Source organism: Natrix helvetica, assembly GCF_964273705.1.
Source record: "Natrix helvetica genome assembly, chromosome: 1".
Classification (NCBI taxonomy): domain Eukaryota; kingdom Metazoa; phylum Chordata; class Lepidosauria; order Squamata; family Natricidae; genus Natrix; species Natrix helvetica.
The window spans coordinates 331723252-331735475 of NC_138548.1; the positions used below are offsets into that span (position 1 = coordinate 331723252).

The window sequence follows — 12224 nt, forward strand, 5'->3', positions numbered from 1 at the left end:
CTTTTGGTTTGGCTTTGATTCCTGTATGAACATTCTTTCTCATCTGGATTACTACTTCAGAATTCAAAGGACCAAAAAAAATAAATAAATTCTGGGAGCTTTAGTTCAGCAAAAGGCATTGAGGGAAGGGAAGGAAGCTCTGGCAGACTGGAGGTGCTTCCGCATCAGAGGAATCTTTTAATCATCACCTGCCTATAAATTGTGCAAAATGGCTTGATTGTTGTTAGAGTGGAAAGACATTTGCTTTCTGAAAACAGCATGTCTGATGTCACCACCTGCTCAGATAAAGAGGGACTAATCAAGACCTCCAACACAACCATTTTGAATGTTCTTTTATAAATCATTACAGCTACCTGGGGAGCAACAGAATCAGCGTCCTGGAGACCAAGGCTTTTAACAGCTTGTCACGATCCCTGCTGACGCTTCGCCTGAATAAAAACAGAATTGTCCAACTTCCCGTCAAAGCATTCAAACTGCCCCATCTAACACAACTGTGAGTAGAAATGGGCTGTTTAATTGTAACTTGCCAAGCTTTAGCTCCCTAAGGACACTTTGCCATACACAATCCTTCAGCTTGAATGTATGAAATGTTGATTAAAGCATAGTCTTTTGTGACATGAATGTAATAAAAATTGGATGTGGCCCCACCCTGGATTGACTATTCAGTTTTACATTCTTAATAGGACCAAAAGGGAGGGAGGGAGGGAGGGAGGGAGGGAGGGAAGGAAGGAAGGAAGGAAGGAAGGAAGGAAGGAAGGAAGGAAGGAAGGAAGGAAGGAAGGAAGGAAGGAAGGAAGGAAGATATCTGAGTATTCGTTAACTCGAATGTATATGATAAATTTTCTTCCTTATGTCAGTTGGTGTGTGTGTGTGCATATATTTTTTAAAAAGGAATCTGGCTTTCTCTTTCTGGGTTTTATTTTGATTTTGTGGGCACACAATGAAAGAAAAGCAAGATTGAGAGGGTTTTCTTAAATTCCGTTTTCACATGCGGTGTTCAAACTGCAAGGAGGGGAGAATGCAGAGTTGGCATTTAGGTAGACAAAGGGTGCTTTTGATGGTTAGCACACATGTTGTTGTTTGTTTGGCCAAGGTACAGTTTAGGCTGCATTTGATCTGCGTCTGCGACAGGGCTTTATGTACATATAATTGACCTTTGGCATCAACATTGGCTTGCTACTTTCTTTAAGTTTGGAACCCAACTCAAAGACTAGATTCAGCATAGTTAGTGTAAGATTTCACATGATAATACAGGCAGGGGTGGGCTGCTACAGGTTTGCCCGGGTTCGGGAGAGCCCATAGCTATTATTACGGACGATTCGGAGAACCTCCAAATTCCACCCCTGGCTGGTCTCGCCCACCCTCTCAGGAGTCTCCACGCGGACCGTTTTGGATGCGAGGTAAGTGCAGGGCCCATGCAGAGGCTTGAGGAGGGGGAAAAATGGGCTCCCTGAAAATTCCGGAAGGCTGGAAATGAGCCCATTTCCAGCCTCCCAAGGGTGTCCGGAGCCTGTGGAGGCAGTTTTCGCCCTCCCAGAGTCTCGAGGAAAGCCTCCAGAGCCTGGGGAAGGCGAAAACACCCACCCACCCACCTCTGTGGTTCAGGAAGCTGACTAGGTTACACCCATCATGGCCACGCCCACCCAGCAACCGGGCAGAGAACCCGTTGCGGAAATCAGCCCACTCCTGAATACAGGTAGTCCTCGGGTTACAATGGCAATTGGAATCAAGATTGCCGTTGCTAACTGATGCAGTTGTAAAGGTCAATATCATGTGACTGCATCGCTTAGCGATGGCAACCCAGGCAGTCCTAGTTGTCATCATAACCCAAAGACAAATGTGTAATTACGTGGAAAACTGGGAGAGTCCCAGACAAGGAATGTAGGATTGCCATAGAGAAGTAGGTCTTGGGAAGCCCAGTGCATGTTGCACAAATGCTGGCATGTGTGGCACAAACTCAGGCCAGGAAAAGAGATTGCTGGTGGGTGCGGTCCTTTGTGCAAGTCCAGGGATGCTCAGAAAAGGAGGGCACTGGTGTTGTGTGCATGTGTGAGTATGAGTGCAAGGAGGCACAGAGGAGGAAGATGCCAGAGGATGTGTGTGAACACACGGAAGCCAGGAAATGAGGGAACTGATAGGTGTGAGCAATCACAGGGGGAAGGAGGGTGCAGTGCATGTGAATGATTGAAGAAAGATGGGAAGGGAAGTAACTTGTGACCTTCCCTATCAACTTCCCCATTGACTTTACCTGTGGGAAGCTGGCAGAGAAAGTTGGCAACAACAATCATGTTAGAATATTCATGACTGGGAGACACATGGTAACAAGCCAATGAATAGGCATAGCAACTAAGTCAGCCAATGGGAGCTTAAACAGATCTGAGTCTGTGCTGAGAATCGAAACTGAAACTACTCTGTCTGCTCTGAACTCTTGAGACGAAACTGTTCTCTCCTGCTTGTGTTCTGCTTGTAACTTCTACCACATTAAAATAATCTACTATTGGTAATATACATTCATTCATCTGTTATTATGTATATAAAAAAGTTAATGATCCAGCTGAATCAGTTATCTGTTTATGTGCTTTCTGGATTTGATTTTTCTGCAACAAACTGATAAATCACATGATTATAGGATGTTGGAACCAGTCATAAATGTAACTGCAGGAGCACTGCAGCTTTGAATAGTCATTGAACAAATGGTCCTAATTCAAGGACTACCAGTACAAAAAACAAGGGAAGTTTTTTTTTCAATGTGAAATAAGCAAGGAAATATATCCCCCTTCACCTTTAAAATCAAATTAATAGTGTTTTGGTCCATTTGACTTTTGTGATTAATTTAGCTTTCTTTTATTCTCTTGGATGACTTTTTCTGTTCAGATGACTCACATATTCATATTCTAACATAAGGGGGTGCCACCCTGTTCCTCATTTACCTATGCCTGGCTTTTGGCTTTTAAAGATTAAATCTATTGAGAAAGACTTGACTTAACATCCTTCTGTGTTGGTCATTTTCAGAGAGTTAAACCGGAATCGTATTCGTTTGATAGAAGGGTTGACATTTTATGGACTGGACAGTTTAGAAGTTTTGAAGCTGCAGCGCAACAATATAAGCAAGTTGACGGATGGAGCTTTCTGGGGTCTGGCCAAAATGGAAGTTCTGTAAGTCAATAGTTACGCTGATAGATTTTAAGGAATACTGTATTTCTTTTGACATTTTCTTTGATGCCAAGAAAGTCATCTCCCCACTTCATAGCATGCAGATATGTGATTTTTGGTGCCTGAAACTTCTGTTTTTGGGCACTTCAGGGATAGCATATGTAGACTTTTGCTGTTAGTTCAGAGGGTGGTATTCAGCAGGTTCTGACCAGTTCTGGAGAACTGGTAGTGGAAATTTTGAGTAGTTTGGAGAACCAGTAAATACCACCTCTGACTGGCCCCGCCCCCATCTATTCTCTGCCTCCCGAGTCCCAGCTGATCGGGAGGAAATGGGGATTTTGCAGGATCCTTTCCCTGGAGTGGGGAGGGAATGGAGATTTTACAGTATCCTTTCCCTACCACGCCCACCAAGCCATGTCCACCCAAGCCATTCAACGCCCACCAAGTCACACCCACCAAACCATGCCATGCTCACCAAGCCACGCCCACAGAACAGGTAGTAAATTTTTTGGAATCCCAACATTGTTAGTTGTGTAAAGGTGCAAAAGCCCAAAGCCATATTTGTAATCTCCCCAAAGCATGGTTGCAATTCTTGAGTCTTTTCAGGAACTACTTCTGAATAGTTGTTCTTAATGTAAAAGAAGAGGAAATCATTAAATACACGGACAATAATTGTATTAAATACATTCAGATAATTTTAATTTAACTTTGGCACTTCTGTCTCACTGCCAAAAGAACCATATGAGCATTTCCATGCAGTTATGAAATATCAATTTTGACTTGGAAGTGTCCTTACTTTTATCAGTAACAGAATGTTGGAGTATTGGAACACCCCACGGTGCAAGGAATTTCATGTCAGCTATAATCTCAGAAATCAAATAATCATGCTATTTGGATTGTGGTTTTTTTTTTTTTCCTTCTTCTTAAATGTGATAAAAGAAATTACAGATTTTGGGAATTTTGTCTGAGAAAAACTGTATTAAATATCAATATCAGGTACAGGTTTATGCACGGTTTAAAAGATCCAGTTTGGTTTTCCATGTAGGCACCTGGAACACAATGTCCTCACAGAAGTGAATGGTGGTTCTCTGTATGGCCTGGCGTCCCTTCAACAATTTCATCTGAGTAACAACCTGATATCCAGTATCAGTCCTACTGGATGGAACTTCTGCCAAAAGCTGAACGAACTGTAAGTTAGCTAATTTGGGAGGCAACCGTTGATAATAAAAATAGAAACTCTGGCACTGCAGTATGTGTAGGCACTGCTATAAGAGAGAAAGGTTTTTAGAAGATTCAGGTTTTGTAGAATGCAATTATTACACCCTCAAAATGCTACTTTTTAATTTAGAAAGTTTGGGACTAGGGCAGTGATGGCTAACCTTTTCCGGACCGAGTGCCCAAAGCGCGTGTACACGCTCGAACCCCCCAAATACAATGCGTGTGCACCTCCGTGCATATGCCCTGCTCACCATGCATGTGTGTGCCCCCCCCCCGTGTGGCAGAGACCCAACAACCAACTGAACTAGGGTGACGGGTTGCGTGCCATAGGTTCACCATCACAGGACTAGGGAATATTAAGGCACTGTTTCTTCTACAATAACTATCAATACTAAAGTTGTATTTGTTCTCCAAATACGACTTCTATCAAAGAAGTTTGTTTCACTTAGATAAATTATTTTCAACAGTCGGCATCCATATATTAATTTCCATCACCAGCAAGCCTTATCAGTCTCTAATGTCTCTTAAAAAGCCTTTTTATTAGCCTAGATAAATATGAAACAATTATTTATTGCATCCTTTTGAACCTTTTCTCCAGCATCTTAACTGTGCTTGGTCGATTTGTATATTTTTATTATATTTATTTTAATTTCAAATCTTTTTAAAACACTGGATAAAAGATGAATTGAAAGTGTTGTGTGCATGCGCACATGTTTATACATTTCTACTGCACATGCATATGTGTGTGTGTGTGTGTTTTAAATGTCAGTGACGCTATGGAAAACATCAATTGATGTCCCTAGGGGTCTTTGAGATTTTTCTTTAACCCAAGGTTTTGACACTGTGTTTGCTTCTCTTGTTAATGTCTTGTTAGTTTCTTCCAAATAGCCAGATAAGGAGTGTTAAGAAAGCTATTGAAAACGTCTTTTAAGGATACACATTCAGTCATTCAAGGGACACAGGTGCTATGGATTTATCCAGAATACAAGGGACTTCAGAAATCCCTTAATTTATCCCATTCTGGAATAAAAATGATAAATCTACATATCGTATTTTTTGAGTGTAAGACGCACCTTTTCCCCGCTAAAAGAATGTGGAAATGTTGGTGCATCTTATATACTGAATACAGCAATTTTTGGCCTCCTGAACCCCACCCCCACATCCCATTTTTGCGAAAAACTGAGGCATTTTTGCCTTGCTCCAGCCCTGCTGAAGCCTGCAGAGTGCTCCTGGGGGCTGGGAAGGACAAAATCTTTTTTTTCTTATTTACCTCTTGGTATATATGTCACCGTGAAAGACCGAAATTGGTGAATGTCGACATTCACCGGTGAATGTTGGTGAATGTCGACATTCACCGGTGAATGTTGGTGAATGTCGACATTCACCGGTGAATGTCGACACATACCAATTTCGGTCTTTCACGGTGACAGATATATAACGAGTCAGCGTAACGCTTTACTTTTGCTTTTCGTTCTAACCGCGCAGGATCGCAGGTTTTTTTTTTTTAAAAAAGTCCGCGAATAGAAGACGCTTCAAAGGAAGCGAGGAGCCGAGGTATTAGGGTAAGGGGATTAGGGTAAGGGTGTCGAGAGGATAAGGGAATTTTCGGACATACACCAAGCGACTATGTGAATGTCGACATTCACCGGTGAATGTCGACATTCACCAATTTCGGTCTTTCACGGATACACCAAGCGACTATGTGAATGTCGACATTCACCGGTGAATGTCGACATTCACCAGATTTCGGACTTTCACAGTAACATATATAATTTATAATTTATACATTTTATGTATACATATATATGCACACACACACACATATATATACAATTTATGTATAAGAGAATGTGTGTGTGTGTGTATAAATAAATAAATCTTGGTGTGTCTTATATACCAGTGCGTCTTAACGTATGAAAAATACGCTATTTCCCTACTCAGGCTGTGGAGAGGTACAAAATGTCAGTGAATATATGCCTCTTTCTGGCTGATTGCAGAGGGATATTACAAAGCTTTATTTTGAAATGTGCTCTTGGCTAATTCTAGTTGATGTCAAAAAAGAAATGTGGCTCTACAGTCCTGACCCCTCCCCCCCTGAAAAAAACTGCTGCCAATTATGAGGTTTTTTTTTTAACAGTTGGATTTCTTCTGTGTAACCCCCTCCGTTCCCCTTTTGAAAAATTCTTTTATCACAGGTGAGGAAATAATGTTGACTGGTTGCCATCTCTTCATAATTCAACACCACAGTCTCCTTGGGAATTAATTTATGTTGTCCCCTGCCTTTTGGAAAGCTTTTCCAAGAGACCTTCGATCGCTCCTAGTTATACCATTGCTATCTCGGCGCACGTTTGCAAAAATGCCATGTGTTTGCAAACGAGATAATAAATGCCCTATTTACTTAGGAATTCTTTCTGTCCTGACTGTCCTGGTTTTGGCAGATGTCATTAACTTTTGTATCCCGCACTTCATAAGCAGTCCTCAACAATAGTTCATTTAGTAACCATTTGAAGTTACAATGGCATTGAGAAGACTGACTTACGACTGTTTTTCACGCTTACAACTATTGCAGCATCCCCCTGGACACACGATCAAAATTCGGACGCTTGGTAACTATCTCACATTTATGATGGTTGCAGTGTCCTGGGGTCATGTGATCGACTTTTGCAAATTTCTGACAGTGCCAGGGTACATATAAAATATTGCTATTTTAGGTTGCTTTATTTGAAGAGAAGCTGCTCACAGACTAAAGTGCAGCTCAGTCTCCTGCTGAAGCCATTGGTAAATAATGTATGTGCCTTTTATTTGTTGTAGTTGGAGGAAGTTGGAGAACTTTTAAAGGAAAGGTATAAGGGAGATGGGAAACAAGTCAAATCAGTCTTTATTGTAGTCAGGGATAGGAGGTTTTGAGCCTCTGTAAGATTCAAGGGAGACGCGGTGGCTCAGTGGCTAAGACACTGAGCTGTCGATCAGAAAGGTCGGCAGTTTGGTGGTTCAAATCCCTAGCGCCATGTAATGGAGTGAGTTCCCGTTACTTATCTCAGCTTCTGCCAACCTAGCAATTCGAAAGCATGTAAAAATGTAAGTAGAAAAATAGAAACCACCTTTGGTGGGAAGATAACAACACTCTGTGCACCTTCAGCGTTTAGTCATGCCAGCCACATGACCACGGAGATGTCTTTGGACAGCGCTGTCTCTTCAGCTTTGTAAAGGAGATGAGCACCACCCCCTAAAGTCGGGAACGACTAGCACATATGTGCGAGGGGAATCTTCACCTTTAAGATGCAAGGCAATCGTAGGGATTCCCCCAAAATGTTGCTATTCTGATGCATGAAAAAGAAAATTGGGAAAAGGAGACAGCAACTTACATAACCAGTTCAATTAGTGGGAAACCAAGGTTTTTGGAGCTGATCATTTATTGTCACTGAGATCAGATGACAGAATGCCAGCCCCTGCTTTGCAATTCTTCCAATTCTATGAACTTCCTGGGTTTCATGATCTCATTACATTGGCTGCTCTGAAACTGGGGTTTGGGGCTTTATGTTAGTTATTTAAAAGATTTATTAGCTGCCCATCTTAAGCAGCTCTGGGTGGCTTACAACAGTTAACCCTATAAATCAAGCAATCCTAAAACAGTAAACAATAAAACAAAAAACCCTGTGTTACAATTGTCCCCATAGGATGCCTCACTGCAGGCTCAGCTGCCTTCCTTCCATACTATCTGCCTATATAATCCTATCCCATCATCTCAGTAAAAAGCCAAGTCTTAATAACCTTCCAAATTATTGGAAGGATATGTGGAATCCTGTCTTACGCTTGTTTCCTTGGTTCAAAGAAAAATGATCAATTCTTTCCATGTTTTAGCAGGGTTGCTGTAGTATAACCCAGATCCTGAAGTTAGCTTGGAGATAACTCACTCTGAAAACAAACATGCTTTGACTTTGCCAAGGACTAGATGGAATAATTGGGCTTAACTCTATGAATAAGTTCTGAGAAACCGAAGGAGCTGTTGGGTTACTCAAGGCCCGTGGGCCGGATCTGGCCCATGGGGTGCTTAGATCTGGCCTGTGGGCCCGCCCTGGAAACAGTGAAGGACTGGCCCACAGTGCCTCTGCCAGTGAAAACGGAGCTTCAGGCTCCATTTTTGGCCGCAACGGCCTCCTGCAACCCTCTTCCAGCAAAAATGGAGCTCGCGGAGGCCGTGTGCGATCTGTCCAGGCTTCGTTTTTGCTGGCAGAAGGCTGCAGGAGGCTGTTATGGCCAAAAGCGGAGCATTGCTGAGTGATGTTAAACTGGCCACGCCCCCTAGCCACCCCCCACAAGGTCAAACACAACCCTGAAATCGAGCTTGATACCCCTGAGTTTAAATCCATGTGTAAAAGTTACATGATTAGCTTCTGGCTTTATTTTGCCCGTACAGTAAATACTTGATCCAACTTGAATATTCTTGACCCTCTTTTCAATAGGAAAGACATTTAGAATAATCAAGAACTAAATTATTTCCAGGACAAAGGAACTATGCAGTAGAGGTATCGTCAAGATGGGAAAATAAATGCTTCGCACTAAAATTTTGCTCTTTTTTTTCCCTCAGGTCCTTGTCATTTAACAACTTAACCAGATTGGATAAAGGAAGTCTAGCAGATCTGGGAAGCCTGGAGATCCTTCACCTGAGTCACAATTCCATCAGTCACATTGCAGAAGGAGCATTCAAGGGACTCAAAAGCTTACGTGTTCTGTACGGATTTTACTTTTTTTCTTTTTGTTTGTCAGGTTAACTCTTGAGAGGAATAAAAGGGATACGTCTTGATATTTGCTTTTGCCTTCTCTTTAATTAGACAACGAATGGCCCAAAGTTGCTTTTTTCAGAAGGCAACTGGACTTTCTTGGGTTGTTGTTGTTTTATTTGATAATGATTTGCTTGTTATTCAAGACTTCTTCAGTTCTGACTGACTGGTGGGGGAATGGAAGGATTTATATTCTTTGCAGTCATCTAGTCATTAGCACCTTGAGGATTGGTTGTTAGCTCTCCAGAGTTATTGAGGCTTCTTGGGGGTTTATCTGTATCCTCAGAGTTACCTGAAGTAAAGTTCAAACGGGCTTGGAGCATTCTTGGGACCGCTGAAGGGATTGGATTGTAAATAGGAGATAGATAGTGTCATATCCCTTCTTCTCTGTTGAGAGAGGACTGTTGTCAGGGTTCCAAGTAACACCCCCAACGAAAGAAGACAATGAGGCTTGAGTTTCCTCAAAGTTCCATTTTATTAGATATTGGCACATCTGGGAAAACCCGAATCTGAAAGCTTCTAGGTTTCCCCCACCCAAGTGAAAGTTCAAGTCCCTGCCCAGCACCCACATGTCCATCACATGGTCCAATCAGGCACTGTCCCAACTGGAGATACCTCCCAGTCACACCACTCCAAGTGCCGGGCAAGATGTCCTTGACTCATAGAGAAAGAAATGTTATTTAGACTATGTATCTCCCATACTCCATATAATTTCCCCTCCCATTTTCCCACAGCAAAAATTGTCGCAGGCCTGAAGGCCCAATGTAAAAGATGGCTTCCAGGCTTGACAACTGTTCATTTTTGAAATAGATGGCATTTTTTGACATCTTGTTTCAAACAAAAGAAAGAGTGCTAGTGACAAGATGACTGCAAAGAATATAAATCCTTCCATTCTCCATCAGTTAGACCTGAAGAAACTTCTTGGATGAGAAGTTAAGTGTTTAAAGGGAAAGAAAACTAAGAAAATCCAGTTGCCTTTTGGAAAAGCATCTATGGAATAACCATGACCTGGATGATTGAGAATCTCCATAGACATCTGGACAACGATGTCTACCCCAAATTTAACACTGTGTGGATAAACTGTAGTTGTTGGCACTGAGAGGACATTAACTGAGCATGACCTACTCTTTATTTCACAGCTTCTGGGAAACTTCCAGTCTAGCAAATATTGCCTCCAGACTCAACTAAGGAAAAGAAGTGCCTTGAGTGTGTTCAAGGAGACATTTTACCCCTGTACTTAATGGGGTATTTCTTCTTTAATTGAATCTCTGTTTTTATTGACTTGCCATTCCATGTGCACAATTGTTGATACTTTTGGTTTTGTGAAACCCTTAGCTGAAAACCAGAATAATTTTATAGGACCCTTGTTTTTCTTTTTAAATAATGTCCTTCCACCAAATGAACAGTTCTCCAAATTACTTATTTAAAATTCTTTTCTCCAAAGCTCTTTTGAAGTTGGAGCTTAATGGAAAAGAAACACAGACTTTCCCCCTTGGTTACTGCACTGTGCAGTTATTTATTCCTTTTATTGAAGTGAGGACGGGCTTTATGTTTCTTTGCCTTTCCCAGACCCACTTTTCAATCCCGTGCCTGTTTTCAGAAAGGGCTCGCTCCTAGGCAGCTGGCACAGAAAAGGACGAAAGGCTTTCCCAAACTGAAAAGACTGTTTGGATTGCAGCTAATTCTCGGTCTCCTTTTGTGTCCAGTACACAGAGAGGGAAGAGGGTGGGAGAGCAAGTTCTAATTGAATCAAGAGGAAGGCCCATCAGCCCCTGCACCTGGTGAAAAAGAGCTGGGCATGCTTTAATTACGATCTATTGTTGACAAGCCTTTGGTGGGTGTGAAACTGCTGAAATGAGAAGCTATTCAAATAGAGGTCAGTCCCAGAGACCTCACAGCAGAATGATTAACAAGGCAGTATGCTTTCAGGGCCAGCCAGCCAGAAAGAATAGGAAATTGGCAACAGAGGCTGTGAAAAAAGCAAAGTGAATGCAAAGAAAACTGAACTGGAATACTGGGTCCCTATATGATTTTTTTTTTAAAAAAACAGCATGTTTCTCACAAAAGGATGTTCCTTTTATACAAAATGCAATGTAAAAGGCCAATTAACTTTTTTTTTAAAGGGTGCTAGAGAAATCTCATCCCACCCTAAATTCTCCCAAAGTCCTTCAGTTCATCTCACATCTGGCAAGACGATCATGTGCCAATTCCCAATAAGAGGCGCGCATAAGTGCACCAGCGTGCCTACCGTCCCTGTCCTGATGTTCCCTCGTATCCGTATTCATTTCTTGTATTCATAATCATGTCTATACTTATATCTGTTGCCTAATTCAGGCTTGACGAAATAAAATAATTAAAAATAAATCCTTCCGAGATTGATTTCTCTTTGCAAAAAGAGAAATGGCGAAAAGCAAGGAGCTTACTCTGGAGTAAAGAGCAAAACATAAAAATAGAAATGACGTCGGTAATCCGTGCAGCTGAATCTCTGGACTTCAAATGTTTTGCCCTGGACCTCTGGATCCCATTTTTCTCCCCTGATTGCTTTATTGCCTTTATTACCCAAGGCCCCACTCTTGATTTCAGTGAGGGGTGGGTGGGAAGGAGGAGGAGCTTTTTGTAGCCACATTTATATTACCAACTGAGCTACACCCTAAAGTTTGGGAGCCCCCCCCCCCTTCTGTGACTCAACCCCAGTAAAACCATAGTGGCTGTATTTGTATCTATTTGCACGTTCTCATCCTTACTTCTAGTTGTTCATGAAGATTCTTATTCATCTAGGTCATGGTTATCTCAAAGGTCCTTTTATTTTAAAGACAGCTAGACTTTCTAATTTTTCTTTAAGATGTTTCGCTTCTCATTTCACTTCTGAACTGAAGAAGCTTTTTGGATGAGAAGAGAAAACATCTTAAAGAAAAATCAGAAAGTCCAGTTGCTTTTAAAATAAAAGCACTTTTGGGCTTACTTCTAGTTATTGATTTTTATTGGCTTTATTACGACTGCCCAAGTCTCCGGTGGGTGTAAAATAAGTTTTTTCGTGTGCTTTCTGAGAACCAGAAGAAGTAAAACCCTAAC

The 12224-nt window shown here is 41.7% G+C and overlaps 1 protein-coding gene across 2 annotated transcripts in view; it reads left to right on the plus strand.

The window, feature by feature from the left end:
* The window catches only part of LRIG1 (leucine rich repeats and immunoglobulin like domains 1), a 153778-nt gene that overhangs the window by 107574 nt on the left and 33980 nt on the right, over window positions 1-12224 (plus strand). For both annotated transcript variants that reach the window (XM_081939848.1, XM_081939849.1), the window contains exons 5-8: window positions 350-493; window positions 3013-3156; window positions 4199-4342; window positions 8960-9103. In XM_081939848.1, the coding sequence (XP_081795974.1) occupies window positions 350-493; window positions 3013-3156; window positions 4199-4342; window positions 8960-9103 (576 nt within the window). The remainder of the gene's footprint in view (window positions 1-349; window positions 494-3012; window positions 3157-4198; window positions 4343-8959; window positions 9104-12224) is intronic.